The sequence below is a fragment of the Phoca vitulina genome, unplaced genomic scaffold (genome assembly GCF_004348235.1).
Source record: "Phoca vitulina isolate PV1807 unplaced genomic scaffold, GSC_HSeal_1.0 scaffold27, whole genome shotgun sequence".
Classification (NCBI taxonomy): Eukaryota; Metazoa; Chordata; class Mammalia; order Carnivora; family Phocidae; genus Phoca; species Phoca vitulina.
In genome coordinates this window covers 121188-144025 of record NW_022589730.1, presented here as the reverse complement: position 1 = coordinate 144025, position 22838 = coordinate 121188, and the positions used below count along the sequence as shown (strand labels likewise).

The window sequence follows — 22838 nt, the reverse complement described above, 5'->3', positions numbered from 1 at the left end:
GTGTTCTGAAATTTTATACTATAGATTTGCCTGTTCTACAGTTTTATGTAAATGAAATTATATGTGTTCCTGTGCAGGATTTTTCCATATGGTTGCAGTATTCCATTACGTGGATGGATTAGTTTATTGGTCTTTTCTCCTGATGGTGGACACCCAGGCTGTTCCCAGTTTTTAGTCATTATGAATAAGTTTCTCCTTATAAAAGTAATTTTGTGAACATCTGTTTAGTTTTATAGGAAATGGCTATTATATGATTCTACATTCCTGTCAGTACTGTGTGAGGGTTTCAGTTGTACCCTTACCATTTGGTGGTATTGGTTTTTTAAAAAAATTTTGAAATAAAGGGGCGCCTGGGTGGCTTAGTCGGTTAAGCAGCTGCCTTCAGCTTAGGTCATGATCTCAGGGTCCTGGGATGGAGCCCCATGGCGGGCTCTCTGCTCAGTGGGGGTCTGCATCTCCGTCTCCCTGCCACTCTGCCTACTTGTGCTCTCTCTCTCTCTGTCAAATAAATAAATACAATCTTTAAAAAATTTTTTTGAAATAAAGCTGTATTACACTAGCAGTAAGAATGTTTATTATATTACCATACAGTGTGATTGTTAGCTGTATGTTCTCTGTAGATCCTTTTTCAGGTTGAGGAAGTTCCTTATTCCTACCTTGGTGAGAGCAAAAATTATGACTAGATGTTGAATTTTGTTAAAGTGATTTTTCTGTATCAAGATAATTTTCTTTTTTAAGTCTAATATGGTGAACAACGTGGTTTGATTTTCTTTTTTTAAAAATAAACTCTTAAACCAAACTATCTCTGGGAGAAATTCTACTTGGTTCTTTTATATATATGTTGGATTGATTTGCAGAATGTTTGTTAAGGATTTTTGCACCTATATTCATGAGTGATATGGTCTGTAGTTTCAATTTTTTGTAGTATCTTTGTCTAGTTTTGGTGTCAGGGTAATTCTGGCCTCATGGGATGAACTGGGAATTGTTTCTTCCTCTTTATTTTCTGGAAGTTTGTGAATTGATAATGTTTCTTCTGTAAATGTTTAGTAGAATTCCTAACAAAGCCATCTAGAGTTGGAGTTTTCTTTTCTTTTTTTTTTTTTTTTTAAAGATTTTATTTATTTATTTGACAGAGAGAGACACAGCGAGAGAGGGAACACAAGCAGGGGGAGTGGGAGAGGGAGAAGCAGGCTCCCCGCTGAGCACGGAGCCCGATGCGGGGCTCGATCCCAGGACCCTGGGATCATGACCTGAGCCGAAGGCAGACGCTTAACGACTGAGCCACCCAGGCGCCCTTTAGAGTTGGAGTTTTCTTTGTGGAAAGGTTTTGTTTTTGTTTTTGTTTTTATTTTATTTTATTTTTTATATAGAGAGAGCATGAGCATCACCGGGGTAGGGGGAGTGGGGGGAGGCAGAGAGAGAGGGAGAGAGAGAATCTCAAGCAGACTTCCCGTTGAGCGTGGAGCCCCACGTGGGGCTTGATCTCATGACCCTGAGATCATGACCTAAGCCAAAATAAAGAGCCGGATACTTAACTGAGCCACCCAGGTGCCCCACTTTGTGGGAAGACTAACAATGAATTCAGTTTCTTGACTAGATATCAGGCTATCATGTTATCTAATTTTTTTTGAGTGAGCTTTGGTAGTTTGTCTTCTTCTGAGGAATTTATTCATTTCAACTTGAGTTGTAATATTTATTGGCATAAAGGTCATATTATTTCCTTATCTGTAGGAGCTGTAGTGATCTTATTTTTTAGGTCTTTGTTTTCTCAGTACTTAGTGCTGTAAATTTCCCTTTATGCATTGCTTTAGAAGCATCCCACAAACTTGATTTTACTGTTTCCACTTTCATTCAGTTTTGAAATAATGTCTAATTTCGCTCCTGATTTCTTCTTTGATCCATGGATTAGAAGTATGTTGTTTAATTTCTAGGATTAGGGGATTTTCTGTATACCTTGTGTTACAGATTTCTGTTTAATTTTGCTTTAGTTGGAGACCATACTTCATAATTATTTTAGTCCTTTTAAATTTATTGAGACTTATTTTATGGCTCCGCATAAGCTCTGTCTTGGTAAATGTTTCATGTTTATTTGCTGTTATTGGGTAGAGAGGTCTGTCAGTGTTAGGTCAGGTTGGTTGATTGTGTTCGGTCCTTTCTATCCTTCCTGACTTTTGTGTGAGTGTTCTACCACTCACTGAGAGAAGAGGGTGTGTTGACGTCCCCAACTATAAATTTGGATTTATTTCTCTTTTCAGTTCAGTTTTTGCTTCATGTACTTTCTCTTTCTAAAGTGCGTACACGTTTGGATTGCTTTGTTCTGCTAATGAATTGACCCTGTTACCATTATGAAGTGACTTCCTATCCATGTTAATATTCTTTTTTCCCCCTGAAATCTACTTTGTGTGGTGGTAATGTAATTCCTCCAGCTTTCTTTTGATTAATAGCATGACACAGTTCTTTCTTTTTACCTTTCACCTGTCTATATCTTTATATTTAAAGTGAGATTTTTGTAGATAGCATGTAATTGGATCTTGTTTTTGTTTGCCCAGTCTGATAGCCTGTGCCTCTTAATTTAAGTATTTAGACCAGGAGTAGGCAAACTGTAGTTTGTGGGACAAACCTGGCTTGCTGTCTGTTTTGTCGATAAACTTCCTTGGAATGTAGCCATGCTTGTTAGTGTTTATGGATGCTTTTGTGCCTGATGGCAGCACTGAGTTGTGTGAGAGCCTGAATGGCTGGCAGAGCCCTAAATATTTATTATCTGGCCTTTAGTTCAGGAAAGGTTTCCAGGGGCGCCTGGGTGGCTCAGTCGTTAAGCGTCTGCCTTCGGCTCAGGTCATGATCCCAGGGTCCTGGGATCGAGCCCCGCATCGGGCTCCCTGCTTGCCGGGTAGCCTGCTTCTCCCTCTCCCACTCCCCCCTGCTTGTGTTCCCTCTGTGTCTCTCTCTGTCAAATAAATAAATAAAAATCTTAATAAAAAAAAGAAAGGTTTCCAGCCCCTGTTATTTAATATTAATTAATGGTTATTGATATGGTTGAGTTTGAATCTCCTGTCTTGCTGTTTGTTTTTACTTGACTTTTCTGGGTTTTTTTTTATTCTTTCTCTGCTTTCTTTTGGATTGAATATTTTTCATGATTCCATTTCATTTCCATTATTGGCTTATTAGCTATATGTATTTGTTTACCTTTCTAATATACTCCTTCACATGTAAGAACCTTACAAGGGTCGCCTGGCTGGCTCAGTTGGTGGAGCGTGCGACTCTTGAACTTGGGATTATGAGTTTGGGCCCAATGTGGGGTGTAGAGATTACTTAAAAAATAAATAAAAATTAAAAAGAAAAAGAACCTTACAATACTAGGCTTGTTTCCCATTCCAGCTTTTGTGTTGTTACCATATATTTTACTTCTATATATATTATAAACCTCAGAATACGTTATTTCCAATTTAAATCCTTATAATAGGGGCGCCTGGGTGGCTCAGTCATTAAGCATCTGCCTTCAGCTCAGGGTGCTGGGATTGAGCCCCGCATCGGGCTCCCTGTTCCTCAGGAAGCCTGCTTCTCCCTCTCCCACTACCCCTGCTTGTGTTCCTTCTCTCACTGTGTCTCTCTCTGTCAAATAAATAAATAAAATTTTTAAAAAATAAATAAATAAACCCTTACAATAATTTGTACTTTTCTCTAGTTCTGAGTTGAGTTGTTAAGCAGTGTATCAGCATAGGTATATTTGAAGGCAATTGTTACATCATTATCTGGCTTAACTAATTCTTCTTTATATTACAAATCTTTAATTATTATAAAATGGCAATATAAACTGTGAAAGTTAGAAAATACAGGTAGTCATTTCTTTAGAGAATAAAATTTAAAATGCCACGTTCCTGCCATTCAGAGGTTACCACTATTAACATCTTGTTGTTCAGCTTCTTCTTTCGTGTGTTTATGTGTGAGTAGTCTTCACCACAGTGAGCTCATATTTATCATGCTTTTTTATTACTTTTTCAGTTACTTTACTCTTTCTCTGTCATTAAATGTGTCTTTCTTATCTAACACCCAGTCCATATTCAGATCTCTCCAATTTCCCCCAAATATGTTTTACACTTGGTTTGTTTAACACAGGATTGTGAACCCCATTGCATCTGGTTGCTCAGTTCTCAGTGTCCAACACCCTCCACCCTCTTCTCACCCCCTTTCTGTTGTGTTAGCCACACCCTTGTCCACACCGCCCTCCGCAGGGCTGACTCTGGGTGTCCTTGGTCAGGCACACACTGGGAGCTTCCACTTCATACTCTCCCTCGCACATCCTCCAGGTGCTCACCACTGATGGAAGACGGCGTTCACTCATGCAGCTTTGATCTTTTAAAAATTATTGGTGGGAAATGTCAGCTGTTTATTTCTTATAAAACTATAATTTTTAACTATAATTTAAAACTTTAATTTTAAATGGATTATTTCAGCCTTTTCCTCCTTTCTCGTGCTTCACGGGTGCTCTGCCACAGTCTGTTCATGGACTGTGTTTTCATTTCACTTTCCCACGTAGATTTCTTAGGTGCTAAATAATCCCTTCAGGTTATTAAATATTTCTTTATCTTCTGAAATTGCTTAATGATCTCTCTTTTTCTCCCTTTTTAAAAGGACCTTAAAGGCTTTGATCCAGGAGAGAAGTACTTTTTTAACACATCATGGGGAGATATTTCTCTCTGGGAACCTTCTGGAAAGAAAGTGGTATGTATTTTTGTATTTGATTTTTATATTTCCTCAGAAGTTGGGGGTAAGTGTCACTTCAGTTCTGAGGAACATCACACGTTATTGGGATTGCTGATCAATAAGGAAGGGGGAGGCGGGAAAAAAAAAACAAAATTAAATGCTTTATAGTATAGAATCATTGTTACTTTGAGAGTTTTCTGTATATAAAGTTGATAATGTGATGTAGTGAAACTACTGTTTGTCCTTGATCATAAGATGCCACTCATGTAAGAAGGGCCTTGGATTTATAACTATTCTGAGTAAAAAGAATTGCCATGTCATTATGTATGATGAAGGTTCATCCTGGTTTCAGAAGCTTCATTAAAAATGTGGATCTTTGATGGGGCGCTTGGGTGGCTCAGTTGGTTAAGCCTCTGCTTTTGGCTCAGGTCATGATCTCCAGGTCCTAGGATCAAGCCCCATGTCAGGCTCCTGCTCAGTGGGAAGTCTGCTTCTCCCTCTGCCCCTCCCCCTGCTCCTGTGCATTCTCTCTCTCTCCCTCTCAAATAAATAAAATCTTTTAAAAAAAAAAATATGAATCTTTGAGATGAGGAACACAATTTATAATAATTGGAGACCTCAAGCCTAAGCAGATTGAAGCTAAATTCTCCTTATTAAAGTGTTTTCTTCTGGAAAACCTTTCCTACCACCCAGCCATCCATAACACTGGCACCTTCATCAGTGTCAAGCTCAGCATGTCCCAGATTTGATTTAACCGTCCCAGTCTCCACCACTCCACCACTCTCACCTCTCCCCTCCATTTGTCCAAGTCACGTTGGCCTTGGGACTTTTGGCTTTAAAAAAGTTTTCCTATTACTAGTCAATCATTGTTCTGTCACAGTTTTCTTTAAAAACATTTCTATTGCCAACAGTCCTCCTGTGTTCCACTTCTCTGCTTTTGGGTTGTGTCCCACCTGTTGGTCTCCTGCCACAAGATGCCTTGAAACCACTTTGATTTGGTTATTCTCCTGCTTGAAACGGCACATGGCTGTTCAAATATGCCTTGCTTTGAAGACCTTGACTTCATGAATCTTACGCCTCACTGTTTTTCTCTTCTGAATTCTCAGAAGATCCTATAAAGTAACATGCAGTATAATATATAATTATAAGCTTTTCATCAAGAAACACTTTTTGAGTACCTGCTACAAAGTAGGTAAAGATTTTTGAGTCCCTGATACAAATAGGTACAAGTTAGGTATTTTTTTCTTAAGATGTTTGTTTTTGTTGGGGTGAATAGGGCCTAGGCATAAAGTGTTAACCGTATGAAATAGTAGAGATTGAATTTGTTGATTAGATACTATATTCAGAAAAACCACCACTGCCCAGTGTGGTAGAGACTGTGCTGTCTGCTAGATGACTGCCTGAGTCCTCTTTGTTCCTACGGTGGCAGGAATGTGCACTCAGGCCGGAATGTGTGGCTCATGCTACAGTGAGGTTCTCAGGGGCTCAGAGAAAAGAGATTTGTTAGATGTTTGGGTTTTGGGGACAGAGACCTGCTGAGGTTCTACTAGGTGATGGAACTCAGTGTGGGACCTGAGGAAGCAGCCTCAGACTGACTGGCAGGGGGTTGGTGCATGTCCAGGGTGAGGGTTGCTGCCAGCACCCAGTCCTCCTCACTCTACTCTTCTGCATCTGGCCTTGGTCATTTTTCTTCCTCTGTTGCCAGTAGGGCCCAGGTCTCACACTTGCCTTGCTCCCGAGTGATCACTCATCCTGGAACTTTCACAGGGGGCTTTTATAGGAATATAGGCTTTCATTTCTCTTGGGTAAATGCCTAGGCTTGAAATTGCTGGATTGTATATGGTAAATAAGTACATATTTCTCTTTATAACAAACTGCCAGACTGTTTTGCAAAGTGGCTTTACCATTTTCCTCAGTAATGTAGGAGGTCTAGTTACTCTGCATCTAAGCTAGACTTGATTCTGCTGGGTTATGGTGCTTATGGATTTATCCACTTATTTTCCATTTTAATAGGCGTGTAGTGGCACCTTCCCTGGCTTTAATTTGCATTTCCTTGGTGACTAAAGATGTTGAGTATCTTTTCATATGTTTATTTGGCATCTGGAGGCCCTCTTTGGTAAAGTGTTCATATCTTTTGCCCATTTGCTAAAAATTGTGTTATTTTTTCGTATTGAGACTTGAACATGCCTACAACATGTATTCTGGATACAAGTCCTTTATTAGGTATGACATTTGCAAATATTGTCTCCTAGCCGGTGGCTTGTCTTTTTATTTTTTAAACAGTGTCTTTCACAGAGCAGAAGCTTTCTTGCTTTGATGAATTTCAGTTTATCAATTTTTTCCTTTATGGATCTTGTTTATGTTTTCGTATTTAAGAAATCTTTCCCTAACCCAAAGATCTATTCATCACTAACAGTAACATGCAGCTGTTAGTAATTTCTGTTGGCTCTTTCATTGAGTGTAATTTTCACTGACTGGTTTTTTACTATAGTATTTCTTTGAGTATAAAACACACCATTTAGAAAAACTTATCATTGGGATGCCTGGCTGGCTCAGTTGGTGGAACATGCTACTCTTCATTTTGGGGTTGTAAATTGGAGCCTCACATTGGGTGTAGAGATTACTTAAATAATAAATAAATAAATGTAAAAAAATGTATAATTCAAGTATAATTGACATACAATGATAGTTTCAGATGCACAACTGTGATTTAGTAACTACATTTCTCAGTGCTCACCATGGTAAGTGTAATCACCATCTGTTACCGTACATTACTACAAAATTATTGCCTATGTTCCTAGATACACCATTTTTTTTTTTTTTAAAGATTTTATTTATTTATTTGAGAGAGAGAGAATGGGAGACAGCATGAGAGGGAGGAGGGTCAGAGGGAGAAGCAGACCCCCTGCTGAGCGGGAGCCCGATGCGGGACTCGATCCTGGGACTCCAGGATCATGACCTGAGCCGAAGGCAGTCGCTTAACCAACTGAGCCACCCAGGCGCCCCTAGATACACCATTTTTTAATGAACCTCTAATAAAACTAAAGCAATACTTCATTTAAGCTGTGTTGTACCATTGAAGTATTAGTTGTAAGGTATATTCAGATATCTGAGATAGTAAAATATGGGGGGGAGGTCTTTTACAGTCAGTGAAATATGGGTTATTGTTTTTTTAGTTTGTGGTCTAGGGTCAGCCATTGCCGTAGGTTTATTCTAGATCCTATCAGAAATGCCAGAAGCTGGGATTTTGCTAATTGCTGAGAAGATAATTCCATGTTGTTGAACATGTTTGGGTGATTTCTCTGACTTGTGGCAAGAGGGAAGCCTGTGTGAATAGGAGTGAGAAAACTCCTGAATATGTGTGTGTGTGGGGGGGACTTGAGAGCACAGGCTTAGGAAGGACGGGGTGACCCACTGTGATAGCAAGAAGCAGTGTCGCAGAGAGGTCTCTCCCACCGCCGATGGCGGGACCTCGGGTGAAGCGTTTAGTCGGCCCGGGTCTTCTCTTCTTCCTCCATGAAGCCAGGGCCAAGCGTTCTGTGGTTCACCAGCTCTAGGGTCTGGAGACTTATGAGACCAAAGACTTCGTGACTCTCAGACCTTCACAAACCAGCAAAGTTTTGGATGTTTAACATCGCATTTCTCGGCCAGCCAGCTCTCGTACAGATGCCCGTCCGTGTGCCCCAAGCTTGTTGAATTCCCTCATGTTGGCCTAGAGAGGAATTCTGCGTTGTTGTCTGTGTTCTGGCCCGCAGCTCCCTCAGGATTGTTGGAGTGCCTTAGGTCCAGCCCTCTTTCCTTCCTGGTTGTCACATAGTTTACTGGACACTTGCATGGGGTAAGCACTGTCCATGCGGCTCTTACCTTCTCTAGGAATGAGGGAAGTAAAAGTAATGACGGGTTTAACAATTTGCATGTTAGGTTATTTGCAGATAAATTCTAGAGGTTTTAGAGTTTGGAGTAAAAACAACATTGGAACTATGGGAAGTGGGATGAGAAGGGGAGAGATGAATTTTCTCTTGCAGAGAATTGAGTGAATTTCTTCTGCTGGCGTAATGAGATTGTGGCTTAGGAGATGGCTTGGAAGGGGTCAGCGAGCGAGGCGCTGTGGGCCAGGTCCTGTGTGTACGGTCTGCAGCTGGGAATAGCTGCTTCATTTTCAGATGTTTGAGAAGAAAGCAGTGAATACTGTTTTGTGACATGAAAATTCTATGAAATTGAATTAGTGTCTGTAGTTGTATTGGCACAAAGCCTTGCGCAGAGATTTGCATATTGTCTGTGGGTGCTTGTGTGTTACAGTGGAAGCTCCAGGTAGTTGGCGTGGGGGCAGTATTTACGGGGAGGCCCTTTAAGAAAAAGCTTTCCCTGGTTAGGGGAAACACTGTTCTGTGAGGGGTGGTGGTGTACGTTATCCAGCACATTAATGAGGAAGCATCAGGTTCTTGTGGACTATAGAGGGTGTGGCGTCTGATCTTTGTACTAAAGTACGCTTGACTTTCTTTTCTTTTAACAGAGATATCGAACAAAGCCATACTGTTGTAGCCTCTGTAAATACTCTACAAAAGTGCTTACTTCATTCAAAAATCATTTACATCGTTACCATGAAGATGAAATTGATCAGGAGCTGGTGATCCCTTGCCCAAACTGTGTATTTTCTTCTCAACCCAAAATTGTGGGAAGGCACTTCAGAATGTTCCATGCACCTGTTCGGAAAGTCCAGAACTACACAGTGAATATTTTAGGTGAAACTAAATCTTCGAGGAGTGATGTAATAAGCTTTACATGTTTAAAATGTAACTTTTCAAACACTTTGTACTACAGCATGAAGAAGCATGTGCTGGTAGCCCATTTTCACTACTTAATTAACTCCTACTTTGGCCTGCGAACTGAGGAAATGGGTGAGCAACCGAAAACCGAGGCTGGCCTTCCCACTGAGAAGATGCCGCCGGCCGACAGGTATTACTGTAAAAAATGCAACGCCAATGCCAGCAGCCAGGACGCCCTCATGTATCATATTTTGACGTCAGACATACACAGGGATTTGGAGAATAAACTTAGGTCCGTGATTTCAGAACATATTAAGAAGCCTGGGCTTCTGAAGCAAATGCACATTGCCCCAAAGCCAGTGGCACCTTTGGCTGTACCCCCGAACAGCAGCGCCCCCGGCCTCGCGGCCACACCCCCTTGTTTTCGTCTTGCCTTGCCCCAGAACAGCCAGAGCCAGGCCCTGGTCCCGCCAGCGACCGTGGCCTCGGGCACTTCTGGGAGCCTCACCCGTTCTCCGCCCGCCGTGGCGCAGTCCCACGTGACTCTGGTCTCCAGTCCTCTGCCGCCCTCCGCTCCCCAGCCAGTCTTTCTTTCTCACGGAGTCCCACTTACCCAGTCAGCAAACCCTCCTGTGTTGCCCTTGAGTCAGCCAGTTGGACCTATAAATAAACCTGTGGGAACTGGCGTCCTCCCCATGAACCAGACCATCCGCCCCGGGGCTTTACCCCTCAGCCAGCCTGTGGGGCCTGGCGTCCTTCCTGTCAGTCCATCTGTCACCCCCGGGGTTCTTCAGGCTGTCTCACCAGGGGTGATTTCTGTGAGTCGGACGGTCCCGTCAGGGGTCCTTCCTGCAGGCCAGATGACCCCTGCTGGGGTTATCCCTTCGGGACAGACAGCCACTTCTGGGGTTCTTCCTGCTGGCCAGGTGGTCCAGTCAGGGGTTCTCCCCATTGGCCAGACGGCCCCGTCAGGGGTTCTCCCTGCGGGGCTGACGGTCCCGCCACGGGTTCTCCCTCCTGGCCAGACGGTCCCACTGAGAGTGCTGCCTGCCGGCCAGGTGGTCCCACCTGGGCTCCTTTCCCCAACCCAAACAGTCTCGTCAGGCGTTCTGCCTGTGAACCAGGGTATCAGTTCTGGTGTTCTTCAGCTTAGTCAGCCTGTCATGTCCGGGGTGCTCCCTGTGGGCCAGCCAGTGAGACCTGGGGTTCTACAACTTAACCAGTCTGTGAGCACCAGCATTCTGCCTGCAAATCAGCCAGTGAGACCTGGCGCTTCTCAGAACACCACGTTCCTCACATCAGGCTCTATTCTCAGACAGCTCATTCCTACAGGGAAACAGGTGAATGGGATTCCCACATACACACTTGCCCCCGTGTCTGTCACTCTGCCTGTGCCTCCAGGAGGCGTTGCTACTGTCCCCCCGCCCCAGATGCCCATCCAGCTGCTGCAGTCGGGCACAGCTGCCCAGGTGGCCAGCTCCATGGCCAGCATGCCGTCTCCTCCAGTGGTGGTAAACGCCACTCAGAGTATGTTTGTTCAGGCCTCTCCATCCGCGGCAGAAGCGAACCAGGCGCTCAAACAGGCGAAGCAGTGGAAAACCTGTCCAGTTTGCAACGAGCTCTTCCCTTCCAACGTCTACCAGGTTCACATGGAAGTGGCTCACAAGCACAGTGAAGCCGGGTCTGCTGAGAAACCGGAGCCTGAGAAGCTGGCCGCATGTGCACCATTCTTAAAGTGGATGCGAGAGAAGACAGTTCGGTGTCTCTCCTGTAGATGCTTGGTGTCCGAGGAGGAGCTGATCCATCACTTGCTCATGCACGGCCTGGGGTGCGTGTTCTGTCCGTGCACTTTCCATGACATCAGAGGTCTTTCAGAGCACAGTAGGACTGTGCACCGAGGGAAGAAGAAACTACCTGTGGATTACAGTAACAAAGGCTTTCAGTTGGATCTCGATGCTAACGGCAACCTGATGTTTCCCCATCTTGATTTCATTACCATATTGCCAAAGGAAGAGCTTGGGGAGCGGGAGGTCTACTTGGCAATCCTGGCTGGGATACACTCCAAGTCACTCGTGCCCGTGTACATTAAGGTGAGGCCGCAGATAGAGGGTGCCTCCGGGAGCCCCAGCAAACAAGCACTGACTTGCCCCTTTTGCTTTGGCACCTTTGTGACGACTGAGGCGTATGAGTTGCATTTGAAGGAGAGGCACCACATCACACCAACTGTCCACACAATTCTGAAATCTCCTGCGTTCAAGTGCATCCACTGCTGTGGGGTCTACACTGGCAACATGACCCTGGCAGCCATTGCCATCCACCTGCTGCGCTGCAGAAGTGCCCCAAAGGACAGCAGCTCCGACCTCCAGATCCAGCCAAACTTGATCGAGAACAGCGAAGTGCTCTTAGTGAACGGGGAGGTGATCCACGACTCCAGTTTTTCTGTGAAGAGAAAGCTGCCCGATGGCCACTTGGGGGCAGAAGACCAGAGGGACGTGGAGGAGCGACCTCTCGTCGTCAGCAGCGATGCAGCCCCGGCTCCCGAAAAGGTGGCGAGTGTGGTGCCTTTGAAAAGACAAAGGAATGAAATCAGGACAGAGGGGTCACTTGTTAATGATGATGCTCTTCAGATTTTAGCATTAAACCCTAAAAAATATGAAGACCGTTCTTATGAAGAAAAAAAGCAATTTCTTAGAGATTATTTCCACAAGAGACCATATCCTAGTAAAAAGGAAATAGAACTTCTTTCATCCCTCTTGTGGGTGTGGAAAATCGACGTGGCTTCATTTTTTGGAAAAAGAAGATATATTTGCATGAAAGCAATAAAAAATCATAAGCCTTCGGTACTTTTAGGCTTTGATATGTCTGAACTTAAAAATGTTAAACACAGGTTGAACTTTGAGTATGAGCCACAAAACTTGTAAAAAAACAAATTAGGAAATCTAAAGTACTAGATAATTAGTGGTTTTTTTCAATTGAGATTTAAAAAAATGTTATTTTCTTCACTGTATGTTGAACTAATCAATTTCAGTGGTCTTTATGCTGCTCTTTAGATTTATTTCAGGTGCTCAGAAAGACTTCTATATAAAAGAAGCGAATAGTTCTTTCAAGTTTATTGTTTCCTGCAGTTTGATTTTGTGACAAGTATTTTAGTTCTTCCCTGTCATGTAAATTAAATCCTTGGATCTTTCATGCACGTCTTGTTTCCCAGTAGTGTCAGTACGGTAGGATGGAAACTGAAATCTGTATGTTTGTGTTTTCGTTTAAGGAAATTTCAGCTTGTTTCAGAATACTTGATTAACTGCATTGAGCTCCCTCAGTTAGCTTCACGTGCGGCAGCAAATGGTAAGCGTCAGTGCTGAGAGGAGTGAGGACACACCCCGCTGACGTGTGTGGTTCCCTGAGGACGCACTGCATTAACTTAGGCTGGTTTCTTCTTCGCAAGGTACTTGCTTACTAGATTATGATTTTGATTTACATTTCTTCAAGTTTGTCCTAGCAGCTGTTGTCTTATTATAAATTCTAGAAAACCAAATGTTTTCCTTTGTTAAAATTACACTGAATCTGAAGCCCGCTATTTAGCTCATAAGAGTTATTTTACAAATACAGCAATTTGGTAGGTGCAGAAATACTTCTCAGTGTAGACTTCTCCCCTTTTTGATACGGTTGTAAGTCATTTCTCCATTCAAAAGTAAGACAATAAATTTTTAGTGCCTTTAGAATAAATGCTGAACACACACACAAACTCCTAACCTAGCTGTTGATAAACCAGTGAAAGGGAAGGACCATGTTACTCAGGAATACAGTTTTTACCCCTGAGTGTGGATACTAACTGAAATGTAGACATAGGTTTTCAGGGGACAAAGTGAAATGAGTAGAGCAAGAACCATCTCCATGTTGGTGTATTAAACCTTTGACAGTTTCCTAGAGGTGAACATGTTTGTTCTGGAGAAATGGGCCCAGTTGTCTGGGTTAATGGGATGCTGTATTGCTAAAGAACTCCACTGTATTCCTGTCCTTTGTACAGTTAAACCTCTGGGGTCCCCCCCCCCCACACACAGAATAACTCAAAGCACCAGAACCAGCAATGGAGACCAGTCACTTTAGACCTTAAGTCATATTCCTGGTGACATATGGCAGAGGCACCTGTCCAGCACACTCAGAGGATGTGACAGTCTCTGGGAAATAAGATGATGTTACCGTATGGATTTTAAAACATAGAATACTTGCATGTAATTGCTATAATGTGCATTTTTGAGGCAGTTGTGAAACTGGTCTGTGATTGTTGGTGTGCTCTGTTTAAATCCAAAAAGAGCTTGTTGAAGTTTATTTTTTTTTTAACCTATTGTTTCAGAGTGTCTATTTTGAATTAAAATTTGTTATACCACTGCAAACAGAACTGTTTAATTCTTTTAACAGGTACGTCACTGTGACTCAAGAATAATCTAAATGTGGAAATAGATACCACGCTTGTTTGCTAAAAAACATTACTTGTCACTGTGAGAGTTAGCATAACCCAAAAGAGCTAATGAGTTACCACTGTCCCCACAAGAGATGTGGCTAGAGATTCTTTTTTTTTTTTAAGATTTTTTTTATTTATTTATTTGAGAGAGAGAGAATGAGAGACAGAGAGCACGAGAGGGAAGAGGGCAGAGGGAGAAGCAGACCCCCTGCTGAGCAGGGAGCCCGATATGGGACTCGATCCCGGGACTCCAGGATCATGACCTGAGCTGAAGGCAGTCGCTTAACCAACTGAGCCACCCAGGCGCCCGTGGCTAGAGATTCTTGACGTGTCTGTAATGCTGGCCTCCAGATGGTCAAAGCGGATGTTGGGGAGCCACGACCTTGCCTGTATCGAGGCTGCGCTAGGTAGTGTCATTGTGGTGGAGGCCAGGCTTGGAGGTGCCAGTGGGCAGTTTGCTGTGTTGCGGGGGCTGGAGGGGCAGTTAACCCACCGTTCTTTAGTCCTGTGAATCAGGGCTTCTGTTGGCATTTGGGGGGGTACCTGTCCATTGCAGTATTAGAGCAGCACCCCTGGCCTCCACCTGCTCCAAGTCAGTGGTCCTGCTGCTCCCCCCTGGCCCCCATTATAACAGCCAGAAATGTCCGCTGTTCCTGGGGGGCAGAATCCGCCCTGACGAGAACCACCGTGACAGAGGAATTCTGATTTCTAATTGTGTTGTTGCTGTTGCTCAGCCTTTGATGCCGAGTCTCTGTGTTGTGCTGGTTGCTGGTTAACGATTTCCTTTGATCCCTGTTTCCCCCCCGCCTTCCCCCACATCAGCGTGCTGCTTCCAGAGGGGGACTCCGTCTTCCAGTCAGACCCTGGTTGGGAGGCCTGTCTGTCCACTTGCCTTAATCATGGGATGGCAGTTTCTCATGCAGCTGAGGGATCTGGACACGTCGTCTTGGGTCTCAGCCTCACTTGAAGGCTCATGAACATTTTCTTTAAAAAGCCACAGGTGAATGACCTAGAAAGGGCAGAGGCGTGAACTGGAACCCAGCAGAAGGCCGGAGAATGGCGCCATGGCGTCTCCCAAGGCTGCCAGTGCAAAAGGCGGGGTGGGGGCCACAGAGTTGTGGGGAGGAGGTGCCTTCAGCTTCTGCTGTAACATGGGCCACAGGGCAAACATGTGGATGGCAAGCAGCACCATGATGGAAGCTTGCAGGGCTGGGTCAGACAGGCCAGGCCGACAAGCAGAGGTGGCCGTGTTCGAGGACAGGGCTGGATACAGTAGCGGCATTGGTGCCATAGTTGAAGATGAGCTGGCCCCGTAGCACGGACACCGGCATAGTGTGGGTCAGCCCACCTGTCCGCCGACTCTTCCTTCACCTCCATCACGGAGGCCAAACAAATATTCTGTGAAGAAGCCAGGCTCGTCCCAAAAAGCCAATGGGAAACCAGAAGACCCTTGTCCACATACCACCAGATAACCACAAAAACAGAGACCCTGCACAGCTGCTGTATCTCCACACTGGACTCGTATTTCTGGGCATAGATGGTTTTCCAGAGCTCTTCTAGAATGGTCCACATAGTTACCAGGAAAGGGCTGTTGCTCATAAAAAACCATTTGCTACCTGGCCTCCTCCGTGTTGGGTGCACGTTATCCTTTCCTCAAATTCAGGTTTAGTTTAATCTCCCTTGCAAAAGTCCACGTGGTGGTGGTTCCTTATAAGGTTTTGAGGTAAGAGCTCTGGAAGTGCTGTGCTGTAGTTGATACCTCCCCGACCTTCTCTTTCAAGGCTGCCGGTAGGTGCGCGCTCTCGGATGCGGCCGGCAAGTTCCCAGGCGCATGCGGCCACCCGCCTGCTCTTGCGCCCTCGTCTGACAGCCCCTTCAATCTGGTGATTACTATGTGAGTCTAGATTTCTTAAGAGTTCACTAAACAAAGCAACACATAACTCTAAGAAAAAGAAGAAAAACTTGGCCTCAAGCCCCAACCTCGTTTTTACTTTAGTTTTTAGGCAGTGTTTCAAGACATTTGTCAGCTGTTTACTGTTGCTAGGAAATGGGCTGAACACTTCAGTAATAGTACTAATGATAGTGGCCTGTGTTGTGCTCTCTCCAGGGCAGTCTGCACCCTAACAGCTAGTCCTCACAGCACCTCTACAACTTACCCGGGAACGGATGCATACAGGGGCCACGTGTGCTCACTGTGGGGAGCCAGGAAGGTGGAAGGGCAGCCTTAATGCTTGGGAGGAGAGCTTTATGCTCTTGATGGGTAAGATGTTGCCTCTTACTCTGCATTTCACAGATGGGGAAATGGGGTCAGAGGCGGAGTGACCAGGTGTCCAGTTTGCTCTGGACTTCCCATCCAGGCGAGTGGGGACAAGTTGGTCACCCTACTCAAGGCCAGTTTACTCCCCACGGTGACCTGTCCCTTACGATGGTGCAGTACTCCCTTTACTACTACACCTACTGTCTCCAGACACAGACCTGGCTCTTGGTGCGTCCTGAGGAAGTAGAAAGACCTTATAAAATTGACAAAAATCACTAAAAATCTGTTGTATCTGTCCACCATGTTGTCATACTCAGAACAAACACTGATCTCTGGACACGTTTTGAGGGTAAGCGTCTAGAAGGTGCTAAGTAGTAGCTCGGGGAGCTTTTCATAGCCTTTAAAGAAGGTGCTCCCCTGACCACTTTTCTTTGTCCCACACAAAATCATGAGTTTTATGTTTATTTTTAAATAAAAATACTTGAAGTCCTTTTCAGAAGGGAAGCTTTTCCAATAAAAATTTAAAATTTTATTAAAATTTAAATTATAAACCAAACTTTAGCAACCATATAGGCATATTTACTACAAACAAACTAAGATTGTGTGGTCTTCCATTCAAATATAAATTCAGAATTGTCATGAATGAATATATTTTTTCAGAAATTGTTTTCTTACAGTTTACAATCCATGATCTGGAAAGTTTAATGTTAAATAATTTACCATTTATCGACAAGTAAGCTAGAGAACATTGAATAACTAATAGCAATGAATAATAAGGTTTTAATGGTTCAGTTTTTCTTAAGATCACTTTTCTGTATAGATATGTAGATCTATCTCTAAAGATGATATTGTTAGTTGAGCTATAAAATCCATAAACAGTTTTGCCAGAGTTTACAGATAAGTTGCCTCATTTTGCTTCCCCAACCCCCTACGAAGCAGCTTTCAAAATGGGAAGATTGAAGACACGGAAAATCCTACCCTGTCTATGAAATAATGTACAGAGAAAAACAGCGGAAAATAAGCAGAAAAGCCCACATGCCCAGCACCACATACACGTGTTAATGTGATCACTGAGACTGTCCCATGAATGCGGGAGAGAGCTTCCATGCAGATTTAGTTTAAGGTCTTATTACAAGGAGAATGTCTTTGGTCCTAAAAAGGACAGGAGACATCTACAGTTGGCTGTTTTGTGGAAGAGGACTTCTGAAAACAACGGGAAATTCAGAAGAGATCATTTAAAGGGAATTATGCACTTTGCAGGGAAGGTAATTTTTGGTTATTTTTAAAAATTAACTTTGTCTAGGGACGACTGGTCGGCTCAGTTGGTTGGGCATATGCCTTCGGCTCAGGTCATGATCCCAGGGTTTTGGGATCCAGCCCCACGTCAGGCTCCCTGCTCAGTGGGGAGCCTGCTTCTCCCTCTGCTGCTGCCCCTCCCCCCACTCGTGTTCTCGCACACTCTGCGTGCGCTCTCAAATTAATAAAAAACTTTGTCTAGATTTTATATGTGCTTTCAAATAACTAAATAGAGTGAAAATGTGTATCAGTAAGGTAACTTACACAAACGGACCCACGGTAATGGATGCAGGAGTTTCTGACCTGCAGGAGGAGCCCCGCGATGGAGAAGCCCCGCGATCAGCCCCTGCTGGGGACTTGCTGCCCCATTCTGGTCACAGGACTCCACGTTACATCCACAAAGGCCTTTCAGCTACATTCAGTTCCAAGGTGCTCTTGTAGTGACTTAGAAAATCGAGAACTTTGGGTGCCTGGGTGGCTCAGTCGGGTAAGTGTCTGCCTTCTGCTCAGGCCATGATCTCAGGGTCCTGGGATCGAGCCTTGAATGGGGCTCCCTGCTGAGCGGGGAGTCTGCTCCCTCTGCCTCTCCCCCTGCTTGTGCGCTCTCTCTCTCTGTCAAAATCTTAAGAAAAAAAAAAAGAAAATCAAGAACTTCGTATGAACTGGACGTTGCTCCTACAGTGGCTCGAGGTGCCCCGTTTCCTGGTCACATTCTATTTCACTGTTGACTTTGTTTTTATTTGCACATGATGGTAGTGACCATTTTCGTCCAGTAAGGTACTGACTTAGATGTAAGGAGAAGACACACAACATCCGTTACTGCAGTTTTCTAGTCATATTCTAGCTGTTGACATTGTCCATTTTTGGTGTCTGCATAACATTCTGTGTTAACTGATTTGATGACTAGAGATAAAGTTTGAGATACTAAGAATAGATTTATTGCTTCTGAAATATTAAATGTATCAATTCAGTATTTTAAAAACTAAAATGAAAACCTTGGTAAATTCAGTATGAGACCTATTCAGTAATAAAAGTTTAATGATCTTGGGACATTACCATGTTTATAAGTTCTAATCTATTTGAGTCCTACTTAGAAATAAATCCTTAAATATATGTTTAGAACTGCACACTGTTGTCCAAATGAAACATAATCTTCTTTCCTGGATCAAAATACTTACTATAATGTCTGAGGGAATTAGTATAATTTAAACAATATCCCGTATCTAATTTCTCAATATTTAAGAGTTCTGAAAATGAATTATTTAACCTTATTGTATGTGAGAATGGATGCCAAGTTCTTGTCCCATATGCTGGTTTTTCCATTTACAAAATGGCAGGGGATGGGGCAGTGATTCCTTCTGTGTTTCATAAGAAATGGTCTCAATATAATCATACATTTTATTTTCCATGCACTAGAAATAGAGAATGGGTCTTTGTCACTTCCTAAACAGTGAATTAGCAAGCTGCTTACTTGGAGTGACCTGTGTAAGGGGAAATGAGTTGGTGTCTGTAACTGGCTTTCCCATGGGGTTGCCAACGGCTGCACAAAAAGACTCTACACGGGGCACCTGGGGGCTCAGTCGGTTGCCTGTCCAACTCTTGATTTCAGCTCAGATCATGATCTCAGGGTCGTGAGATAGAGCCCCGCGTCTGGCTCTGTGTTCAGTGCAGAGTCTGCTTGAGATTCTCTCTCGCTGCCCCTCGCCCTGCTTGTGTGTGCTCTCTCTCTCTCAAATAAATAAAATCTTTTAAAAAAACCACACGGTTTCTTAAAAAAAAAAAAGACAGGCAGATCCAGAGTTTGGAACATGGCATATTCTCTATAACCGTAAGTTTTTGTTTTTTTTTAAGTAGGCTCCATGCCCAACATGGGGCTTAAACTCACAACCGCAAGATCAAGTCACATGCTCTCCGCTTGAACCAGCCAGGTGACCCCCATAACAGTCTTTTTGCTTTCTAATATAAAGTCTACCTCAGTCCAGGTTATTGGGTTGCATTGCATTAAATGAAACTACTTAGGTTAGCACAAAAATCTTGAGAGATTTCTTTCCTTACATCTCCCTCTACACCCTCACTCTGCCTATGGTGATAAACAGTGTGCAGGAAGAGGGGGTTAGAGATTTTCTTGCCTTTAAAATTTAATATTTAGGGGCGCCTGGGCAGCTCAGTTGGTTTAAGTGTCTGACTCTTGGTTTTGGCTCAGGTCATGATCTCAGGGTTGTGAGATCAAGCCCTGAGTTGGGCTCCATGCTCAGTTCGGAGTCTGCCCCTCTCCCTCTGCTCCTCCCTCCCACCTCCACTCTCTATCTCTCAAATAAATAAATAAAATATTTTTTAAGATAAAATTTAATATTTATTTAAAAAAATAAGCTGCTACCCTTAATTTGGTAATGTTATATCCTTCCAATGGTGTTTTCTCATTAAAACTCTGTGGGCATCCTCTGAGATTATCAGGAACATTACAGTATTATAAATATTTCACCATAGGCATAATACCACATCTCTTTCTTCCTAAAGCAATAAAGTCTCTGGACCAAATTTCCCTGGGTCTATGCTGTATACATGTGTCTGTCTCTCAAAGCTTATGTTGACTTAGATGACATGTCTGGTAGGAGAAAGATGCTAATAAATATGCAAAGGGCAGCTTGAGACCCAATAAAACAAGAAGTGCTTCAGCTGCTGAACACGTTCCTTGTGGGTTTTCCAGTGAATCTTTCAGAATGTATTACATACCTCCACTTTTTCTATATCTGCCTCATTTCACTGTCGGGTAAGGGTGAGGTACACTTTCATTTACAAGACGTGCAGAGTCACTGCAAGTCCAAAATCTAAAAGGGTGAGGCCAGAATAGGTTACTCTGATTACATAATTTTGGATGAACGTGGTCTTCATTACTGTATTACATACCATAGGTTTCTAAAATCTGTGAAAATCAGTCATTAATGTTGGACCAAATGAGTTCTAGTGACTCAACCCATCACTGGAGGCTCCTAGAGATTTGAATTCTAACATTTGATTCCTAGCCAGGTGCTAATAGCCTGAAATGAAAAGAAAGTAAATAGATCGAATAGCTTTTTTTTAATCTTGCAAATTCAGTTGGAATGTGAATATTTAGATAGCTTTTGAATTCCATATAGCTTGTAATTTAAATATGTGACTACATCTTAGTGTTTAAATCACAGCAATGCTTGAGATAGAACCCAAAAACACCGTATCTGACATACCCACAAAATCATCAACTCTATCTGGAAGAGCTCTAAAGCTTTGGTCTATAATAAACATTACTTTAGGATTAACTAAATTTGTGCATTTGATTTATGAATAGAATTGTTAAAAAGCTTGTAATGACTAAAAAGAATAGCATTGGTTATTAGCTTGATAATTTGAATAGCAAAACTTTGAACACGGAATGCTTATGTTTTTAAGTTGATAGAAGTTGCTTAGTAGAAGTGACCACTGGTTTAATTTGGTTAACTTCTTTTTTCTTGTTCTCCGTTACTGCCATTTGTAAGACCCGACAGGAATGGTAGAGCACGGGTGGGTGCTCTCCAACATGTGTTCATTTTAAAGCACACGTATTGAGAGCATCTTTCTCATACACGGTGCGCCCTGCAATGTGTGCAGGCGGTACATCACAATGACCAGTGAGGCTGTAGGCAGGCACATACAGCCGTCCCAGCCTCTCTACCCGTGGCCATTCCTTCATTCCTGATGACTCAGTAATGATGGCAGAGTAAGGAGGTGAATGTCCAGGTAGACACACCTCCCCGTGCGCCTGCATCCTAACCTGGGCTAGAACTGAACACCTGTCCCCTGTTGACTGGTAGGAAACTTATCTTCCTAAACTTATCTTTCTGGGTGGGAGGGAGAACATTCACACAACATGTACTGTATAAATTGGTGACTAGGGAAACTTTCTTTAAAGGCAATTTTTGAGAATTCTCATGAGAAATAGGTGTGATTTTTTTTCTTGTTTCGAAAGAATATGGTTCCTGAGAGTATATATTTTGCATTTGTATAGTACCTGCAGTTTTGCCCATCTGAGTCTCTTGTCAATCCTGTGGAAGCAGCACATTAGGCTTTTTTTTTTTTTTTTTTTTACAAATGAGCAAACTGGCCCAGAGGGTTAAGTGACTTAGGTTGTATGGGACAGTGGTTGGTAGAGCCATATCTAAATTGAAGCTATTGACTTACTTTCTAGCAGAAGCTAGTTGTAGTGAAGACAGGTCTTTATTTATTTATTTAGAGAGGGGGAGAGGGAGAGACTAAATTTTAAGCAGGCTCCACACCCAGCAGAGCCCTACGGGGAGGGGCTCCATCTCCCGACCCTGAGATCATGACCTGAGCTGAAATCAAGTGTCTGGCATTTAACCGACTGAGCCACCCAGGTGCCCCAAGACAGGTCTTTAAAAAAACAATGTTTTAACTATGTGACCTCAATGAGAAGAAATGGGTAGGCAGCTGAAGGCACCAAAGTGCTGCTGCAGGAGCTCACCTATCCCCCAGCTGGAGGGGTGTGAGGGAGGGGTGAGATTGCACCTGGAGTGGGCTGAGCCTGCTGCTTTAAATCAGTATAATTTCGCCGGATGAAGAAAACGAGGCAAGTAAGTCAACCTGTGTTTGGCTTTCATACTCTCTAACAGTGTTTGCAACCTGGGGAGGGTAGAAAACTCTACAGAAGAGAATTAAAAGTCACAGAAAGGTAAGGAGAGAGAGAAAGAGATCCTTCCAAAGCCGGGGCAGTCCGGAAGTGCAAATGAATCACAAGTTGCCAAAAGCTGTTGCAAATGTGACCGCAGAATCCCTGCCTGCAATCCTGATGTGAGCAAATGTTCCCATGTTCACAAAGGATGGATTCTGTATTGTGGACAGCTCAGGTCCTGCCATGGAAGGTCTGCTGCTGACAGAAGCGTGCGAAAGTCAGGACTCAGTCATGTCTGAGCACACGAGCAACTGCCTGCTCTTGCGTCAGGGCCTGAACCCATTTAAGGTTCAGAGAAAGCTCACCAAGTGGCTCCACCAAAACCCTTACAACATAGCTCCTCGCCTTCGGTAGGGGAAGGAGAGAACCTCCGTGGGGCACCTTTCCTGCGACACTGTGGCCACTCTTCCAAGGTAGGTGCTGATACGCAAAAGTGGAACCGGCTTGTGCTGAGGAGTGGTGCAAAATTCTTTGCTCTTTACCACCCTTAGAATATAAGTGGTGCAAAGGTTCTGTCTGCTGGAAGGGGGGCGGTGTTCATTCTGTGCTTCTCCTTTGGGTTCTGAAGTTCGTATCCAGTTATTCAAGTTATTGCTTACCCCCCTGACTTCGCTGCCCTCCCCTTTCCCACTGGAAACACTCCAAACTATGCTT

General features: G+C 43.5%; 1 protein-coding gene and 1 pseudogene across 3 annotated transcripts in view; one reads left to right on the top strand and one right to left on the bottom strand.

Annotated features, from left to right (window-relative positions):
• The window catches only part of ADNP2 (ADNP homeobox 2), a 31302-nt gene extending 17441 nt beyond the window's left edge, over positions 1 to 13861 (top strand). For all 3 annotated transcript variants that reach the window (XM_032422712.1, XM_032422711.1, XM_032422710.1), the window contains exons 4-5: positions 4633 to 4722; positions 9218 to 13861. In XM_032422712.1, the coding sequence (XP_032278603.1) occupies positions 4633 to 4722; positions 9218 to 12391 (3264 nt within the window). In that variant the 3' untranslated portion in view covers positions 12392 to 13861. The remainder of the gene's footprint in view (positions 1 to 4632; positions 4723 to 9217) is intronic.
• A 344-nt stretch (positions 13862 to 14205) lies between these two features.
• Positions 14206 to 16632, bottom strand: LOC116643767 (annotated as a pseudogene).
• Positions 16633 to 22838: the final 6206 nt, after the last annotated feature.